We start from the raw sequence: 18,986 nt of genomic DNA, 5'->3' as shown, positions 1-18,986 counted from the left end.
AAGCAGAAGCTATATTTCAAAACAAAGAAATAAAGAATACAACTACTCTTTCATAATGCATGCATATGATTTTTTTATTTTTAGTTTTGGCTTATGTTTCTGGATGGTTTTTAGATGTTTTATATCAACTTATGAAACTTGATATGTGCATCAAGTATCAACACAGAAACTTGAGTATAAGTGATAATAGTTCAATTTGCTATCAGATCCAAGGAGAAGAAGACCACCCTAATATAAGGCGTTTGCAATGAAGAAGTGATGGTTGATCCTGGCTCTGATATTTGTGCTCCATATTCCTTCAGTAGACATTGGAAGAGCTTTCAATCTTATAGCCTATAAAGGAGTATGTTTTTCTTGCTATATTTCATTTGAACGTGGAGGATGAGTTCTGATTTAGATACTGATACTCGGAAGCTTGTGAATATTACAGTTGAGGGTGCTTTTGATGATAATCAGTTTGAGAGCAAGCCCCTTTTAGCTTTTGCATCTTTCGAGATGGAGGTGGCTGGTGACCATTCACTTGGTGCAAGTGAAGATGACTGCAAAATAGTTAAGTTTCTCGGTGAGATACCAAGTATTTATCAGCTGGAATTAATTGGCCATACTTCTCGGGTAAGCAGACTCATCTGCACACATTTATAACCTGTGGAAAAACTTATTTCTAGTTTGTTCAAGAATTACTTGAAAATCATCTTATTTGTGTTAATCAATGTTCTTTTTTCTAGAATTTGGCGGTTGGGGAAGATCCTGTCCATTTTCCTGCAATTTGTTCAGTGAAATATCTTCTCATTAATATAAATTTTGAAGATATGCCAGAAATGTTAGCTGCCTTTTGCATATTTCGGAGTTCCCTCCTCATGCAAAAGCTTCATATAGCGGTAAGTTTGTTGTGAAGGGAGATGGCATCTTTCTTGCATGCAAGATATTATTTAAATACTTGTTATACATACTTCTACAATAATCATATGCCATGCGACATTCACTTTTTAACACCTTGAAATCCGATTTTACATGGTATTCATTCTTAGTTTTTTGTTTTTGGAAAATCTACAATGTGGTGATCTGCAAAGAGATGATTACATGGGGGAGAATGTGGTAGAGTATAAAATTATAACCCTCATCCTTCACTACAACTTTGGCGCTTCGATGCAATGGTAGAGTCCTTTGACATGGTAGAAGAGCAATCCATATTCAAATTCCCATGGTCATGTATTTAATGCAAATTTAGGCGGGAAAGGCAACATGGCATGGGTTCAGGTTTAGCACATGAAAAGGATGCCCAACGTATGGACGCATGTTGGAGTGTAAAATTATGATCCTTGATCTTGACCAAAACATTACCCTAGTAGAAATCCAAGATACAAGCCAAGAAATCCAAGCTTGGATGATAGGGTCCTGTCTTAAGCTAGCAAGGCAGAAATCCCAATGAATTGGATGCACTCAAGAAACAAAGTGGTAGCAGCACAAAAGAACCTGCAACAAGCTCTTAATCATCAAAAGGAAATCATAGAGTAGCATGAAAACCTTGTAAGGCTGAGAGCTGGTCATATAAAATCCAGTCTGGTCTATTTCCATTCCCTGTTGCAGACATGATCATATGAATATGTACATAACATCCAAACCAAATGTCGCCATTACTTCTAAAATGGTTAAAAACCTCGGATACTGATATATAAAAATCTGACCCACAACCAAATTTCTGTTTTATAAAAATCCTGCTTGAAGATTTTCGTGCAAGGACTAAGAAATTCGTGCGAAAATGATGCAAACTTTAGTTTTGAATTAACTAATTAATTTGTGGTGTTTCACACTATTTGTGTAAGACTAAGAAATTCGTGCAAAAGTGCTTATGTGGATCTCCCTTATGGTGTACTCTTGTGATATTTCATAATGCATATTTATGCCGCATTTTCGTCGTTTTTACTGAACATTGCTTTAACGTACTTCTAGGTTGATTGTGGATAGATCTCTTGTACTGCCATTCAATTGCAAATAGACTTCTGTAATTCGATTGTTGCAGATAGAACCTAGAGTGATTTTTGAACACTTTGGTTTAAGGTACTAATTGTTCATTTATTCATGACAAATGTAGGCTAACTCAAACAAGAGTATCGCCAGAATATCTTCTGAGAAATTTTGGGAAGGAGAAGAAAGCTTTATAGATCGCTAAAAGTGGCTTGCTCTCAAACTGAATATCATCAAATTCATCTTCACTTGTAAAATTCACAAGTTCCCGAGCACTAATTTTCAAATGTCTACAACCAGTGATATTTTAATACTAAATCTTTCAGTAGAGGGCAGATAGAAATTAAAGTTGCAAGTCCATCATCAGTAGAGGAAACAATGTGAAGATCCAATGTTGTAAGCTTGCTAAATCATTTGAATGAGGTTGGAGGAATGAGCTGACATCTATATAACTCTAAATGAGTCATGTCCACACATGAAAAAGATACAAAGGCGGTTTATAGATCGATCCTTTCTATTTGTCGAGAGAGAATTCTTTGATGCCATTTCTTGATAGAAAACAAATCCATCTTCCAATATCATTACAGCTCTCCAAGTCAACAGAAAGCGTGAACTTGTAAATTGGTCCATCATGAAGTAGGAGAAGGCAATCTACAGCAGTCGTAAGTTTCCTGTCAAACACCATTTGCATCATCTCTTCCGTTGGGAAATAATCGTGATCTATGATAAGTTGTGGAAGAGTAGTCCATAAATATTGCAAATATCTGGATACTGTGTTTGTTCGAACTGCATCTCGTATTTGGATTTTTTTTACAAATTGATAAAAATGTTGGTTGGGTTTTTCGAGTTAAGTCCCAAAGTAATATCCTGAAGCAGTTGCCAATACGAGATGCGGTTCGAACAAGCACATTATCTAGATATTTGCAATATTTATGGACTACTCTTTCACATCTTATTATAGATCATGATTCTTTCCCAGCAGAAGAGATAATGCAAATGGTGTTTGACAGAAAACTTGCGGTTGCTATAGATTGCCTTCTCTTACTTCATGATGGATCAATTTACAAGTTCACGCTTTCTGTTGACTTGGAGAGCTGTAATGATATTGGAAGATTGATTTGTTTTCTATCAAGAAATGACATCAAAGAATTCTCTCTCGACAAATGAAAAGGACATATCTATAAACTGTCTTTGTATCTTTTTTCATGTGTGGGCATGACCCATTTAGAGTTGTATAGATAGCTCATTCCTACAACCTCATTCAAATGATTTAGCAAGCTTCCAACATTGGATCTTCACACTGTTTCCTCTACTGATAATGGACTTGCAACTTTAATTTTTATCTGTCTTCTACTGAAAGATTTAGTATTAAAATATGTTACTGATTGTAGACATCTGAAGATTAATGCTTGGGGACTTGTGAATTTTACAACTGAAGGTGAGTTTGATGATATTCAGCTTGAGAGCATGCCACTTTTAGCTACTGCATCCATCAACTTCTTGAGGGTGGCTGGTAATTCACTTACTGCAATTAAAGAAGACTGTGGAATAGTTAAACTTCTTCGTGAGACACCAAGTATATGTAAGCTGGAAGTACTTGGTCATACTTTACAAGTAAGAAGACTTATCTGCTCACAATTTAAAAACCAGAGAAAAAATTATTTGTAGTTTGTTCTATAAAAAACTATTTGTAGTTTGTTCATAAATTACTTGAACAACAGCTTACTTGTGTTATTAATTCCCCCCTCCCACAAAGAATTTGGCAGTTGGTGAGGTTCCGCTCATCTTCCTGCAGTTTGTCCAGTGAAAGATCTGCTCATTAATATAAATTTTAAAGATATGCAAGAAACACTGGCTGCCTTTTGCATAATTAGAAGTTCCTCCTTTGTGCAAAAGCTCGGTGTAGCGGTAAGTTTGTCATTATGACAGATGACATTTTGTTGTATGCAAGATAATACTTCAATACTTGTTACACATATTTCTCCTCTAATATTATGGGTATAGATACAACATTCACTTTCCACACTTCGAAAGCCAATTCTAGTGGCTTCAGCACATTTTATATGGTTATTCATTCTTGCAAAGAGATGAGGAAACGGGCTGGATATTGAACCCCTGGTATGGGATCACATCATGCCATGTTGCCAAGTTACTGCTTTCTTCTGAGCCAAACCCCTGTGGTGGATAAAGTGATGAGAGCTTAAAATTTTTAGTGCACATGTAGGTATATACACATATTGAAACATGCCTAAGTAGATGTGTGTCATATCGTTCTTATATGAGATCCTTGGAGCATTTTTTATGGTATTCCATATTTCGAGGACAAATGATTTCATTAATATAAGAGGAAATATGGGGTGAATTTCACAAAGCCGTCTTCAACACTGGGTGTTTTGCCAAAAAAATCCACAAAACTATATAAACAAGAGGAATGTGAAAACTGTGGCAGAGATGAGAAGTCTGAGGAGGTGCAGTGTTTACAGGTTTTCACGTGAGAGAGCAAGTGAGAGAGCAAGGCAAATCAGTCAGATTATATGCTTAGGCCTTTTACTGTGCATGTCAATGTTGCTTATGAGATTTTCAGTGGTTCGCGCAGGGGAGTTGTACAGTTTTGATTGTTTGGGAGGGTTTCTTTGATTTATAAAGTTCGAAGGGTTGGGTTTTGCAAAAATCCAAAAGTTCATGTGTATTTTTTATATTTCCCCCAAAGACTTAATACTCGGTTTAGGTGGGGGAGCCATCAAAATATTTACTTCATACATTTGTCATAAGCTTATTTGTTATATATACAGGAAGTGAGATACATAACTAGATATCTAAGGGCCAAGTCATGTTGTATTTGAAAACTAATAGAAACATATTAAGTTAAAATTAGCATCTTTATCATTGTATGTTGTTGCATTATTCGAAAAGTTTCTGGAATTCAGATAGCTTTACATGTATATTCATGATGTAGAGATGCACTCTCTTTATATTGACATACTCAATGTCCTTTATCAATGCATTTATCATTGAATGTTGTTGTATTATTCGAAAAGCTTCCTGGAATTCAGATACCTGTACATGTACATGCATGCTATGATGCACGGATACGACACGGACACGGATACGGGATACGACAAAATCCAAAAAAATAGGATACGGGGATACGGCGAGGAATTTTTTTAAATTATTATTATATATAGAAAATTTTATAATATTCAACTAACAATCTAAATTATGAATCTATCACAAAATAACAAATTTGTAAACAAAAAGGAATTGGAGTACATACTCATTCTATCACAAAATAACAAGTTTGTAAACAAAAAGGAATTGGAGTACATACTCTACTCATTCTATCACAAAATAACGAGTTTGTAAACAAAAAATACATCAAGATGAAGTGGGAGCTAGTCCAATGATTTCTTCATTGCCTTCATCATCAGCAAACAATACAGCCGACATGGTGGGTTCATCAAGAGACAAGGTGGCGACATCAAGAATACTGGCACCCTGAAATGAGTCGAATGCATCTCCACCAATATCCCACAGCCTCGATTCTCCTTCTTGATATTCTTGGGATGATCGAGAAAGCAAACGAAGATTGCTATGCACATACACAAGATCTTCTGCCCTTGACGGTGTCATCTTGTTCCTCTTCAAAGAGTGAATGAATGAGTATGTACTCCAATTCCTTTCGCAGCAAGAGGATGAGCAGGGTTGGCCTAGAAGCTTTAAGGCCAATGCTTGAAGATTTGGAGTTGAGGATCCATAGAGCGCCCACCATGATTTTGGATCCATCAATCCTCTATCGATAAGAGAATCTGGATCCCTAAAAGTGTCAAGAGCAGCCGAGAATCTAGCAAATTCCAAGTTAACCGTCCTCCGTTCATCGGCATTAGGATAATATCTCCTCAGACACTTGGATCTTACCGAAGAGATCTCCTCATCCTGATGGGATGCTTGCCGATGGATATTCTCATTGTCTCATGATAATATCTATTAAAATTTAACATTGAATTAGACATTATTAATAGAAATAATCACATCAAAAATAATGAATTGATAACATAATCAAAATTATTACCTTGGATTCAAAGAGTGCGCCAAGCACTCAAGTGGCGTGTTGCTCTTATTCCATCTATCCTCCAAGATCTTGTGTACGACATCATAAAATGAGGAGGGATCATTTTCTCTTTTGCTCTCATGTCTATAAATAACAATCTTCACCTTCTCAATCATTGTATCCCACATATCATATACCAAATGAAGGCTGGGCTTGTCGGTATCGGTGAGCCGAATCATATCATATATAGGAGCAGTGAAAGCAATAATATAATCCACCCTATCCCACCACAAATCATCAAGCACTTTCTCCTTAACAAACTGTGCTTTTCCCACATCATCATCTCTGTACAAGCTCCAACGGTCGCTAAGAACCATAACTTGGAGGCTTCTCTTGATCACAGTGAACCTCTTTAGCATGATGATCCATGAAGCAAATCGAGTATCAGCAATTGAAAGAAGCTTCATCTTCGAATGCTCATTAAACATAGCCAGCCTCATTGAGTGATTCATGATGAAGTTCTTAATCATCAAAGCATCATCATATACCTCTGTAATCCAGCTGCACTCTGCATAAGCAATTGCATTAACCTCTGTATTCTTCGCAGCACAAATATTCTTAAGGGTAAGATTGAGGGTGTGAACAACACATGGAGTTCAGAAGATATGTGGAAATTTGCCCTCCACAACTGTCCCTGCGGCTTTGCATGCCGAAGCATTATCAGTAATGATTTGGATCACATTTTGAGGCCCCACATCTCTAATGCAAGCTTCAAGCTTCTCTGCAATGAAATATTTATTCTTTTGCTCTCCCTCGGCATTCACACAGTGCAAGAACATTGGCCCGTTGTCTGAGACCGCAATGAAATTTATCAGTGGCCTCCTCTGTGCATCTGCCCAGCCATCACTACAAATAGAGATCCCCTTCTGCTTCCATGTGCTCCTGATAGGTTCCAACAATCTCTCTACGTGAGCCTTCTCACGTTGCAAAAGAGTGGTCCTCAAAGAATTATAACCCGGAGGCTTACAAGCCGGCAATTGAATTGCTTGCGGCATATGTGATCATCTTGGAGAAATAAGGATTTCTTGCCAAATTAAATGACAACCCACCGGTATAGAACATCCTTGCAATCATTGAATCCAATTCATCTCTTGCCCCTATATTGAAGGCCTGTTCAACAGTGGTGACTCCCCTCCTCCTCTTTGGCTCACTTAGACGAGAAGGCATGCTTTGACTTCCTGCTACTGCACTTGACGCTGAAGAACCTAGCAGCGTCACTATCCTAGGCATGCAGCGTCACTGTCCTAGGCATAGAAGCCCTCACCCTTGCTTCTGCTTGATCCGCATCAGTTTGCATGTCTCTCAAATTGTGTGGCTTAACACATTTGCACATTTTAATTCCTTGCCCACTAATCCGCATTAGATGGGCTTTGACCCTTGAGTAGGAGGATGTAAATACTTCACTGCAATAACTACACATCCACTGCCAATTCCCCCCTCCTTTACCAATCTTCTCCAACTTTGTGACATACTTCCACAAAGGAGTGTGATCATTTTGAACAGACTGTACACCACCAGAACTACCTCCTGCTTCCATTGCTATAAACAAGTAACAAGAATTAAGTGACTAACAAATAACAAGTAACAAGTACTAATTAAACAAGTAACAAGTAACAAGAATTAAGTGACTAACAATTAAATATTTACATGTTCATAATTGATTAGTTAGCATGCGAATTTCTATTTTAAACTCTTTTCTAAAAGTTGCTGTATTCATTGCTGCATTCATTACAACTTTGATCGTTACAATGAAGTAAAAAGATAGCCTTTTTATAAGACCGGTACACAATGAAAACAAAATAAATACAACTCTTTTCAAACAAACGCAAGATCTGTTTGTCATCTCTTGCTTGCGTGGGTCTTTTGCCTGTGACGGGGATGTTGATATCCGTGGACCACCGGGGCACTCAGATCTGGTTCGGATAAATCGGACAGAGTTTCGTTGATCCGCGTGAGATCTAGAAACTTTCTGATCCGGATAAATCGGACAGAGCTTCGTCTATCCGCGAAGAGATATAGAAGCAGAGCTTCGTCGATCCGCGTGAGATCTAGAAGCTATAAGCGTATACCTCGGCTAAAACGAGGTAATAGCTCTTCTTAGTATCAACGCTAAGGCCAATACTAAGGCTCGGACGGGTGATGAAGGCTCTGATCAAGGCCTCTCCTCCTCTTGTTGAAGCACACGGGCACTCTTCACTGCAGCAGGGCTTTGCCAAGCTCTCCAAAAATCCTCCCCAAATCAAGGCACTCCAAGGGGCTATTTATAGGTGTTTAGAGGGTGTAGGGGACCTCTAGGGGGTGCGGACACCCCTTGGTGTCTCGGCCTTGGCCGAGACACCCTAGGGTGTCTTGGTTTTGCCAAGACACCCCTCGGGTGTTTCGAGCTTGCCGAGACTCCGTTTAGGTGTTTTGTTGGTTCCCCTGTATATCCAATCACCAGAGCGGATCGATAAGTTGTTGCTCACTGACTTTGTTTTTCCTTTTATAGATTATACTTAGAGTTAATCAACAATGAGCAAGGATGAAGGATCAATCAAATATGTATAATTAGATATGTATATTCATAATTCATTCATTAAATATGTATATTCATTTGTGTAATAATTCATTTGTGTAATAATTCATTTGTGTAATAATTTATTGACTAACAAAATTATTGACCAACAATTATTGACTAACAAATAGTTCATTTGTCTAATAATTCATTGTCTAACAAATAATTCATTGCCTAACAAATAATTCATTTGTGTAATAATTTATTGACTAACAAATTCATTGCCTAACAAATAATTCATTTGTGTAATAATTTATTGACTAACAAAATTATTGACTAACAAATTGGAAAATATATTCATATGTTATGAAATTAAAACTGTAATTGAAACTGAAATTAAAATTAAAATTGAAATTGAAAAAAACAAAATACCAAATGAAGTGGTCCTCAGTTGCTCACCAATCAACAGTAGCACAAACAGTCAAACTGCATTAAAAAAAAAGATCAGTCTTAAAAAAAAGGTTAAAAGAGAGAGAGATAGAGAGAGAGATTGAGAGAGAGACAGAGAGAGAGAGAGAGGATGACGGAGATAAGACAGAGAGAGAGGGACGGAAGCTGTTGAGAGAGAGACAGCGAAAGAGGGGGAAAAAAGATCAGTCTTAAAAAAAGGTTAAAAGAGAGAGAGATAGAGAGAGACAGAGAGAGGATGACGGAGATAAGACAGAGGGACGGAAGCTGTTGAGAGAGAGACAGCGAAAGAGGGGGACGGAAATAAGACAGGGAGAGGGACGGAGGAGATCGACGACGAACCTAGCAGCGACGACGAACCTAGCAGCGACGACGACGACGACGACGACGACGAGCTTTGGGTGGAGGAGATCGACGACAACGAGCTTCGGGTGGAGGAGATCGACGAGGAGAAGCTTCGGGTGGAGGTGATCGACGACGACGACCTTCGGGTGGAGGAGATCGACGACGAGAGACTGCAGAAGCTTGCGATCGCTGGAGGCGGCGGCGTCTCGAGTGAGGTGAGCGAAGTGAAATTAAGGCTTTTGGGTTTGGGTTTTGGTTACGGGTTATGTATTTCTTTTTTTTCGTATCCCAGTCGTGTCCCCTCCCAGTTGACCGTATCCCCTCCCCATTGACCCGTTGACCCCGTATCGGACACTGTTTGACCGTGTCCGACACGTGTCTTGCACGTGTCGGGCACGAATCCGTGTCTGATTCGTGTTTGACACGGATTCGTGGTCATTGGGGGAGTATCCGTGCTTCATAGCATGCATGACGTATAGATGCACTATCTTTATTATTTACATAAATGTCTTTTATCAATGCTTCGAATTTTCTACTTTTTAGGAAACTGTGTCACTTGTCCATGGCTTATGGTGTGTCCCTTTCCTATGTTTATGCTTCTTACACTTAGTTAACAATTAGAGAAATTTCAAATATAAATTGGAAAATATCATCTGAAAAGCTTTGCACAATTTTATTCAACCTTCGCTTTAAATTATTTTAAAAGACAGAACGATCTTCTTTGTTTTTTTAACACTTTGTTCAAAAAGTATTAATTGTTTTCCTTCATGCTATCGTAGGCGATCTCTAACATTGTCAGAGGATCATCCAACGGCTTTCGGGGAGGAGGAGAAGGCTTCAATTGCACGTTGAGTCACCTCAAAGTTGTGGAAGTGACTGGTTTCAGTGGCATCACGTCTTAACTTCAGCTCATACGGTTTGTTCTTGCTAATGCACCTGTTCTTGAGAGACTGCAGATAATGTTCAAAGAAAATGTGGCTGACGAGGTAAAGATCCTCAAGGAGGTGATCCGGTATCCAAGAATCTCAACAGAAGTCGAAGTTCTTTTTCTAGACTAACAGCATTCTGTCTTGAACTTGTAAAAAGTTGCATCCCTCTTATGCGCACTCTAGTTTTGCTTTCAGCTTTTGTTGGACTCTTTTAAGAGATGATCTGAGACAACTGTAGGAAATGTGAAGTACTGTTCTGATAGTTAAATTTGGATCATTCAAAATGTGTGTGAGCCTCAGAAGTTTTATGGCCAAATTCAGGGGTGCTGCTTAACTTTATATTTTTACCTTTATTGGTTTAAAGATGTTGGTTGACCGTTGGCAGTCATTAAGTTGTGGATTTAGCTGCTTTCTTACAGATGTGATCTTTGTTGTTATTCTGTGCTTGCCATTGGTCTAAAACTAAAAGGGTGTTCGACTAATATTTATTTTGTGAGAACTTGTAAGTTACTTAGTGTTACTTATTTTTACTCATTTTCTTCGATGATAAAGTAATCCTTTACCAGCAATAAGTAAATCTTTTGTAGATGAAGAGGGAAAGTTAATAAACCCCAACTTAATGAGGTTTTTGATATGTGCCCCTTAAATCCTCTATATTTGCAAGATCATCCTCGAATCTTGGTATTTGGCCCCCTAGTTCTTTCACATTGATTTTTTCTACCCATGTGACCGACCAATTTTAGTTTTCAAACGGGAAATTGTTGCAAACCTATTAGAAACTATTGGGAATTTTGACGTTGTTTTGTTTAAAAAGCAACATTCTTAAGTAGGACCTGCAAGAAAGATCCAATATGCTCGTTTTGAGGGGCAAGTTTGAGGGAAAATTTTGCAAATATTGAAGATTGAGGGGTATGTATGTATGTAAAAATCTGTTTTCCCTCCCTTATAAATGATAGAAAAGCAAGTCAAAATTACCAAACATGATCTTAGAACCTTATAAAGAGAGCACAAGATGAATTTGTAATAAGTCGCTTCCTAAACACGCACCTCAATATTTTGTCCTAGTATATATATCGTGTTATTTACAACTAACGATCTTGTGTGCTACGAAGAAATGCGCGAGATCCTTCCTTAAAAATTGTCCAAACAGATTTATGAGCCATCTTAGGCCCCACTCTTTTATTTTTATTTTTGCAGGCACAAAAAATATTAATAATAAAGTTTACGCTACGGCCATTAGCGTTCGGGTGAAATTCTAGAGTCACGGAACAACAACAACAATAATAAACATAAATCAATATCAGATCAGCTAGCATCGTTTTGCTGCACATAATTAATAGGGGGTGCAATCACCCGTTTTCCTCCTGTTATGGCCACCGAAAGGCTCAAACCGAGCCATCTGATGGCGCCATTTTCGGAAAAGCGCCTTAACCAAGCCACTCGTGGAGCTGTCCACTTTTACAAACACGTCCTCCTCGCTGCAACACCGGTTAAAGCACAGCTCACGAGTTGCCCCCGTTCACCGGCACGTGTCAGTGTTTCTGCCACGTTATCCACGTCCTTTTCTGGTTCTCTTACGTTTCTTTTTTCAATTCTCTAATCTTTTCTTACTCAAGTGCACCTGCCAACATACCTCTGCATCTCTCTCATTGCTCTTAATTTGTTGTTGCAGAGATCAGAGGGATCATTAATTAGTTCCAGAAAATGGAGGTTCCCATAGGTTCTCTTGCCATGCTATGTAGCTTCATCTCCTTCATCCCTTTCTTCTTCGTGTTATTGCTCCTTGGCATCATCAAAGGTAAAATTTGATATTTAATTTGATTTGGCTTTTGCTTTTGCATGTCGTAACAAACTTCAGTTTACACGTTCATGCACAAATTCCATAAAATTAATCCAAATCTCACCAACCTTTGTGGAGAAATCAGGAAAAGAATCAGAAAAAACCAGAAAAACTGGCATAAGTCGACTCATGCACAAGGCTAAGTCGACTTATGGTAAGTCGACTCATTAGTGTGCACGAGTCGACTTACGATCTGCAGCGGAGTTGTGGTTTTTGCCTCTGCCAAGTCGACTTATAATGTCTGTTAAGTCGACTTATGAAGTCCTCTCCTGTTGCTGTTTTTTCCTCTGCTAAGTCGACTTACGCCCTCTGTTAAGTCGACTTATAGCGGGTTTTTTGCATACGCAGGTTTCCTATTTGCAGTCTAATTGGGGTTTTGTTTTGGTATAAATAGGGAAACGATTTGAGAGGGTTTTATATCAGAGATTAAGGAATCTTTTGAGCATTGTGAGAGGGAGATATTGTGGGCAAGGTGAGATCTTTGGTTGAGGGTTAGTTTGAGAGTTCTTGTGTGATTGTAACCCTTTGTACTCTCCTTGAATTAGTGAAATCTCCCCATCCTCTCCCCGTGGACGTAGGCAAATTACCGAACCACGTATATCTCTGTGTTTGGATTGATTTGGCGTTATTGGTTTGATTTGTGCAAGAGTTTGGCTTTCTTCTACTCGTGATCACAGGTTCGTTGTGAGTTCGTGTAAGGCTTCCGCATAGGCGCGCGACAAGTGGTATCAGAGCTCAGATTCAGATCTAGGGTTTTGGATTAGGTGGAGGAAGATTCAGTTTGAAGCTTGGTTCTTGGAGTTCTAGGCTTTGGTGGAGTTAGGGTTTGAAGTTGCCGTTGAAGATCTCGCTTTCCTCGTGTGGTTAGGAGTTCTATTTGGAATCCAATCTAGGGTTCAGTTGGGTAATTTCTTATTCTTTCAAAGTTTGGATCTTTCTCTACAATTTGGAAGTTGTGATTATGGGTGAAGTAATTGGTGAAAGCAGCAAGATGACAGGCACAGTTCAAGTGGGTTTTCAGAACACTAAGATTAGTGTTGTGAAATATGACGGCAAGATCAATTTTGGTTTGTGGATGAGCGACGTACAGGATGCGCTCAATGCTCAAAATCTGGAGGAGACCATCATGGTCGATGTGAGGCCACCTAAATATGAAGAGGCGATATGGGAAAAGATGAATCGAAATGCTTGCGGGGTGATCAGGTCCTGTTTGGAACAGGAGCTGAAATACGATGTGATTGGGGTGACGTCTGCGATGAAGATGTGAGAAATTCTCAACAATAAGTACCTTACGAAGAGTGTTGAGAACCGGTTGCACTTGCTGCAAAGGTTATTCAGATTCTAGATGTCCAGAGGTACCTCGCTTGCGGCTCATGTGAACAACTACACTAAGTTGTTGTCGGACTTGGCGAACGTGGATGAGAAGATCACAGATGAGTACAAGGCTATTATTCTTTTAGGCTCCTTACCGGATGAGGAGTATGATACCTTCGTGCTTACGTTGCTGAACGGGAGATCTTCTATCACTTATAGTGAAGTGACTAACGCATTGACGAACTATGATTTGAGGAGGAAGGATAAGGAGACTTCCCGCGCTAGTACTTCAGGAGAGGCCTTGTCGGCGAGAGGTAGAAGCTCATATCAGAAAGGTGGAAACAGAGGGAGGTCAAAGTCAAGAGGTCGTCACCAGCTTGGAAAGAATCAATGTGCATTCTGCAAAGAGCAGGGACATTGGAAGAGAGACTGCCCGAAAGTCAAAGAAAAGGAGAATAGCAAGAATAAGGGCCCGAAGGCCAATGAGGTGAATGTTGCGAAAGGCGATGATTCCGATGATTCGAGCTTTTCTCTTTTGATTACTCCGGAGGTGAACCATTTGGATGCATCGGAGTGGATGCTTGATTCTGGCGCTACTTATCATGTGACTCCTAGGCGAGATTGGTTCTCATCATTTGAGAGACTCGATGGGGGTGTTGTGGTCATGGGAAATGATCAATCCTGTGGCGTTCGTGGGATAGGTACTGTGAGGATTCGGATGCACGATGGAGTAGTCCGTGAGCTGAAGGAGGTGAGATTCGTTCCTCAACTTAAGAAGAATCTTATCTCAGTGGGGGCTTTGGAGGCGAAGGGATTCAGGGTGACCTTTGAGGATGCTGTAGCAAAGGTTACTAAGGGATCTTTGGTGGTGATGAAGGGAGTCCGAAATCATAATTTATATTATCTGAAGGGGAGCACCGAGATTGGCCAGGTTGCTTCGGCGATTTCAGAGGCGGACATGAGCAGACTTTGGCACTACAGGCTAGGGCATACAGGTGAAAAGTCACTGCAGGCATTGTGCAAGCAGGGGCTTTTGAAGGGAGCCAAGAGTGGTAAAGTAGAATTCTGTGAGCACTGTGTACTTGGCAAGAAGACGAAGGTGAAGTTCGGGACGGCCATTCATAGGACGAGGGGCATCTTGGACTACGTGCACACAGATGTTTGGGGTCCCACTAAGACGGCATCACTTGGTGGTCGACATTGGTTCGTCACGTTCGTTGATGACTATTCTAGGCGATGTTGGGTGTACACCATGAAGCATAAGAGTGAAGTCCTAGATTTGTTTGTGGAGTGGAAGAAGAGATTGGAACTGCAGACTGGGAGAAAGATCAAGACGTTGCGATCCGACAACGGCGGCGAGTATACCTCAGACCCCTTTCTGCAGCTATGTCGAGACGAGGGCATAGAGAGGCACTTCACAGTTAGTCATACACCGCAGCAGAATGGGGTGGCAGAGAGATTGAATCGGTCTTTGCTGGAGAAGATTCGATGTTTATTGGCGCATAGTGGTTTGGAGAAGATCTTTTGGGCTGAGGCACTTTCTTATGCGAGCCACCTCATTAACAGGCTGCCTTCATCTGCGATTGAGGGGAAGACCCCTATGGAGATGTGGTCGGGAGAGACAGCACATGACTATGACCAGCTTAAGGTATTTGGTTGCCCTGCATATTATCATGTTAGAACTGATAAGTTGGAACCTCGAGCTAGGAAGGCCATATTTGTAGGATTCAAGCGTGGTGTCAAGGGATACAAGCTTTGGGATCCAGTTGACAAGAAGATTGTGCTGAGTAGGGACGTCACATTTGATGAGGCTTCTATCTTGAAGCTTCCCAGCTCTCATCAGGTGGAGAGCAACCCGACAGAGGAGATTTCGCAGGTGGTGGAGATTGATGCAGCTCCACAGAGTCCAGATAGTGCAGTATCCATGAGAGTGCCGACTGAGGTGACGCCAGGCGAGCACGACGGTGATGCGGAGGATACGGGTACTCATGAGCAGGATCAGGGACCGACGGCTCAGGTTCAGGATTCTATTGCGGCACGGAGACAGAGGAGAGACATACGGGTGCCAGCACGGTATGCCGACACAGTTACATATGCACTTCCGGTGGAGAGTATCGATGAGATGGTACCTATTACATTCAGAGAGGCCGAGCAGAGTTCGGAGGCTGATTCGTGGTAGGAGGCTATGCAGGAGGAGATGGAGTCTCTTCACAAGAATGATACATGGGAGCTTGTTGAGCTTCCAAAGGGGCGGAAGGCGATTGGGTGCAAGTGGGTGTACACGAAGAAGGAGGGCATTGAGGGCACTCCAGTGAGGTTCAAGGCTAGGTTGGTTGCGAAGGGCTATGCACAGGAGGAAGGTATTGATTACAATGAGGTTTTCTCTCCGGTGGTGAAGCATTCGTCGATTCGGATTTTGCTAGCTTTGGTGGCACAGTATGGATTGGAGTTAGATCAGTTGGATGTGAAGACAGCATTTCTTCATGGTGATCTTGATGAAGAAATATATATGACTCAGCCATTGGGATTCCGAGCTGCAGGGAAAGATAAGTTGGTTTGCAGGCTAAAGAAATCGCTATACGGTTTGAAGCAGTCTCCTCGACAGTGGTATAGGCGATTTGATGGTTTTATGCTTGGTCATTCGTACACTCGGAGCCAGTTTGATCCTTGCATGTATTTTCGCAAGTTGAGAGGAGGTGCGTACGTTTATTTGTTGCTTTATGTCGATGACATGTTGGTTGCTTCTAGTTCCAGGTCAGCTATAGATGAGTTGAAAGTTCAGCTTTCGAATGAGTTTGAGATGAAGGACTTGGGCGAGGCGAAGCGCATTTTAGGGATGGAGATCGGCAGAGATAAGAAGAAGGGCAGGATTTGTTTGACACAGGTGGCTTATTTGAAGAAGGTTCTACAGCGATTCCATGTTAGCATGGATACGAAGCCAGTTTGTGTACCGTTGGGAGCCCATTTGAAGCTTTCAGCTGGCCTTTCACCGAAGTCAGTTGAAGACCGTGAGTTGATGACGAAGACTCCATATGCGAGCGCAGTTGGGAGCTTGATGTACGCGATGGTATGTACGAGGCCGGATTTGTCACAGGCAGTGAGCATGGTGTCGAGATACATGCACGATCCAGGAGTGGGTCATTGGGATGCCGTGAGATGGATTTTGAGGTACATTCTAGGTACGCTCAATGTTGGTTTGGTTTATGAGCGGGACACTACAGGTGGGCAGCTATGCATTGGCTATGTTGATTCGGATTATGCCGGGGATTTGGATAAGCGCCGGTCTACGACGGGGTATGTGTTCACTTTGACCCGTGTGCCGGTGTGTTGGAGATGCACCTTACAGTCGACGGTGGCTTTGTCTACGACGGAGGCAGAGTATATGGCAGTTACAGAGGCTGTGAATGAGGCTATTTGGCTTCGAGGACTTTTGGAAGAACTTGGTATATCGTAGCGATCCGTCACTATTCATTGTGATAGCATGAGTGCTATATATTTGGCGAAGAATCAGGTTTTTCATGCGAGGACGAAGCACATTGACGTTCGTTATCACTTCGTTCGGGATGTTCTTGAAGATGGCGATGTGGAGATTGTGAAGGTCCACACGAAGGATAATCCGGCGGATATGCTCACTAAGGTGGTTCCGAGCAACAAGTTTGATCATTGTCGAAACTTGTTGCACATTCGTAATTGTTGAGGCCGTTGGCGGCCATTTGGATGAACTACGGGCGGCTTGATCCCTTGGGAGAGGGGGTACGTAGGCAACCATGGTGGTGCAGCCGTATTTGGAGAGACGACACATTGATGCTCTTGGTTTGGTGTCGGCTCATTTTTGGCAAAATTCGCCGAGGTGGAGAATTGTGGAGAAATCAGGAAAAGAATCAGAAAAAACCAGAAAAACTGGCATAAGTCGACTCATGCATAAGGCTAAGTCGACTTATGGTAAGTCGACTCATTAGTGTGCACGAGTCGACTTACGATCTGCAGCGGAGTTGTGGTTTTTGCCTCTGCCAAGTCGACTTATAATGTCTGTTAAGTCGACTTATGAAGTCCTCTCCTGTTGCTGTTTTTTCCTCTGCTAAGTCGACTTACGCCCTCTGTTAAGTCGACTTATAGCGGGTTTTTTGCATACGCAGGTTTCCTATTTGCAGTCTAATTGGGGTTTTGTTTTGGTATAAATAGAGAAACGATTTGAGAGGGTTTTATATCAGAGATTAAGGAATCTTTTGAGCATTGTGAGAGGGAGATATTGTGGGCAAGGTGAGATCTTTGGTTGAGGGTTAGTTTGAGAGTTCTTGTGTGATTGTAACCCTTTGTACTCTCCTTGAATTAGTGAAATCTCCCCATCCTCTCCCCGTGGACGTAGGCAAATTGCCAAACCACGTATATCTCTGTGTTTGGATTGATTTGGCGTTATTGGTTTGATTTGTGCAAGAGTTTGGCTTTCTTCTACTCGTGATCACAGGTTCGTTGTGAGTTCGTGCAAGGCTTCCGCATAGGCGCGCGACAACCTTCACACCACCAATTTAATTTTTTTAGTGTAAAATATGTTACAAGGAATCATGTACAATCAAGAAAGAAATTAATAAAATGTGGTATTAATATTTTTACTCTGTGTGTGTGTGTACCTACGTATTGAAGTAACGACAATTGTAAGGTCCCTTTTAGAATATAAAACTTCTCAAACTATTACTTGTTTTATAACTTTGGAGTTTTTGTGATATAGTGGTTTATAATGGTTAGATGGTTTCACATGGTATCAGACGGCATTTTGGAATGTAAAACTATAATGCTTGAGCTTTATCGTAACTTCGGAGTTCTGTTCTAATGTTCTAATGGTCAGCGGCACCCAATTTAAGAGACCCATTCAATCATTAGACTTTTTCCCCCTAACGTGAAGGTTCTTGTCTGTAGCTGCAATAATTTGCCCAGTTGTTTCTCTTCTGGTTTTCATCGGAAATTCTGCAGTTGTAATTGGTCTCTGGCCTGCTCATTTCTTTTGGACATACTGCTGTGTAATTAGGTACGCCGCCTTCTCGTTTCATGCGGGGAACTGTATACATTTCAGTTGTGTGGGAGATATTGTAATACTAATACTTTGTATTTCTGAATTTTCAGGACAAAGAGGCTTGGACTGATCTTGAAGATATTGACATTGATTACTTTGCCAGTGCCCTTGGTTTTGTGGCCAGTCTTTGCCATTCTTGGGAGTCTTCTTGTTGGTATTGGATATGGATTTTTTGCTCCTTTGATTGCAACATTTGAAGCTGTTGGAGAGAGTATTGGCAACAAGCTTTATCACTGTTTTGCTGTAAGTCAAGAGGATAAATGTATCTAGATATGTTGACAATTCAATCAAAATTTTCTCTTGTTTGCGTACAAGTTTGCACCTGCTTGCTAGACTTTTATCTCCTCTTTTTTCAGGGGAGAAAATATATATACATGTATGCTTTAGATTAGAGGTGTCTCCATGTTTAAACCTCGAATCCAGCTCCACTCTGCTTTATCTCTCGTCACTACGTT

At 40.8% G+C, this 18,986-nt stretch overlaps 2 protein-coding genes across 2 annotated transcripts in view; both read left to right on the top strand.

The window, feature by feature from the left end:
* The window catches only part of LOC109848915, a 12,231-nt gene extending 1,549 nt beyond the window's left edge, over nucleotides 1–10,682 (top strand). Inside the window, exons 2-5 of the mRNA XM_020418640.1 lie at nucleotides 207–343; nucleotides 431–612; nucleotides 726–878; nucleotides 10,160–10,682. Coding sequence (XP_020274229.1) covers nucleotides 496–612; nucleotides 726–878; nucleotides 10,160–10,282 — 393 coding nt within the window. The 5' untranslated portion in view covers nucleotides 207–343; nucleotides 431–495 and the 3' untranslated portion in view covers nucleotides 10,283–10,682. The remainder of the gene's footprint in view (nucleotides 1–206; nucleotides 344–430; nucleotides 613–725; nucleotides 879–10,159) is intronic.
* The window catches only part of LOC109833524 (uncharacterized membrane protein At3g27390), an 11,020-nt gene continuing 4,012 nt past the window's right edge, over nucleotides 11,979–18,986 (top strand). Inside the window, exons 1-3 of the mRNA XM_020401235.1 lie at nucleotides 11,979–12,107; nucleotides 18,378–18,486; nucleotides 18,582–18,774. Coding sequence (XP_020256824.1) covers nucleotides 12,014–12,107; nucleotides 18,378–18,486; nucleotides 18,582–18,774 — 396 coding nt within the window. The 5' untranslated portion in view covers nucleotides 11,979–12,013. The remainder of the gene's footprint in view (nucleotides 12,108–18,377; nucleotides 18,487–18,581; nucleotides 18,775–18,986) is intronic.

The sequence above is a fragment of the Asparagus officinalis genome, chromosome 1 (assembly GCF_001876935.1).
Source record: "Asparagus officinalis chromosome 1, Aspof.V1, whole genome shotgun sequence".
NCBI lineage: Eukaryota > Viridiplantae > Streptophyta > Magnoliopsida > Asparagales > Asparagaceae > Asparagus > Asparagus officinalis.
Note: the sequence above shows the minus strand (reverse complement) of the source record. Positions and strands in the feature narration are given on the sequence as shown.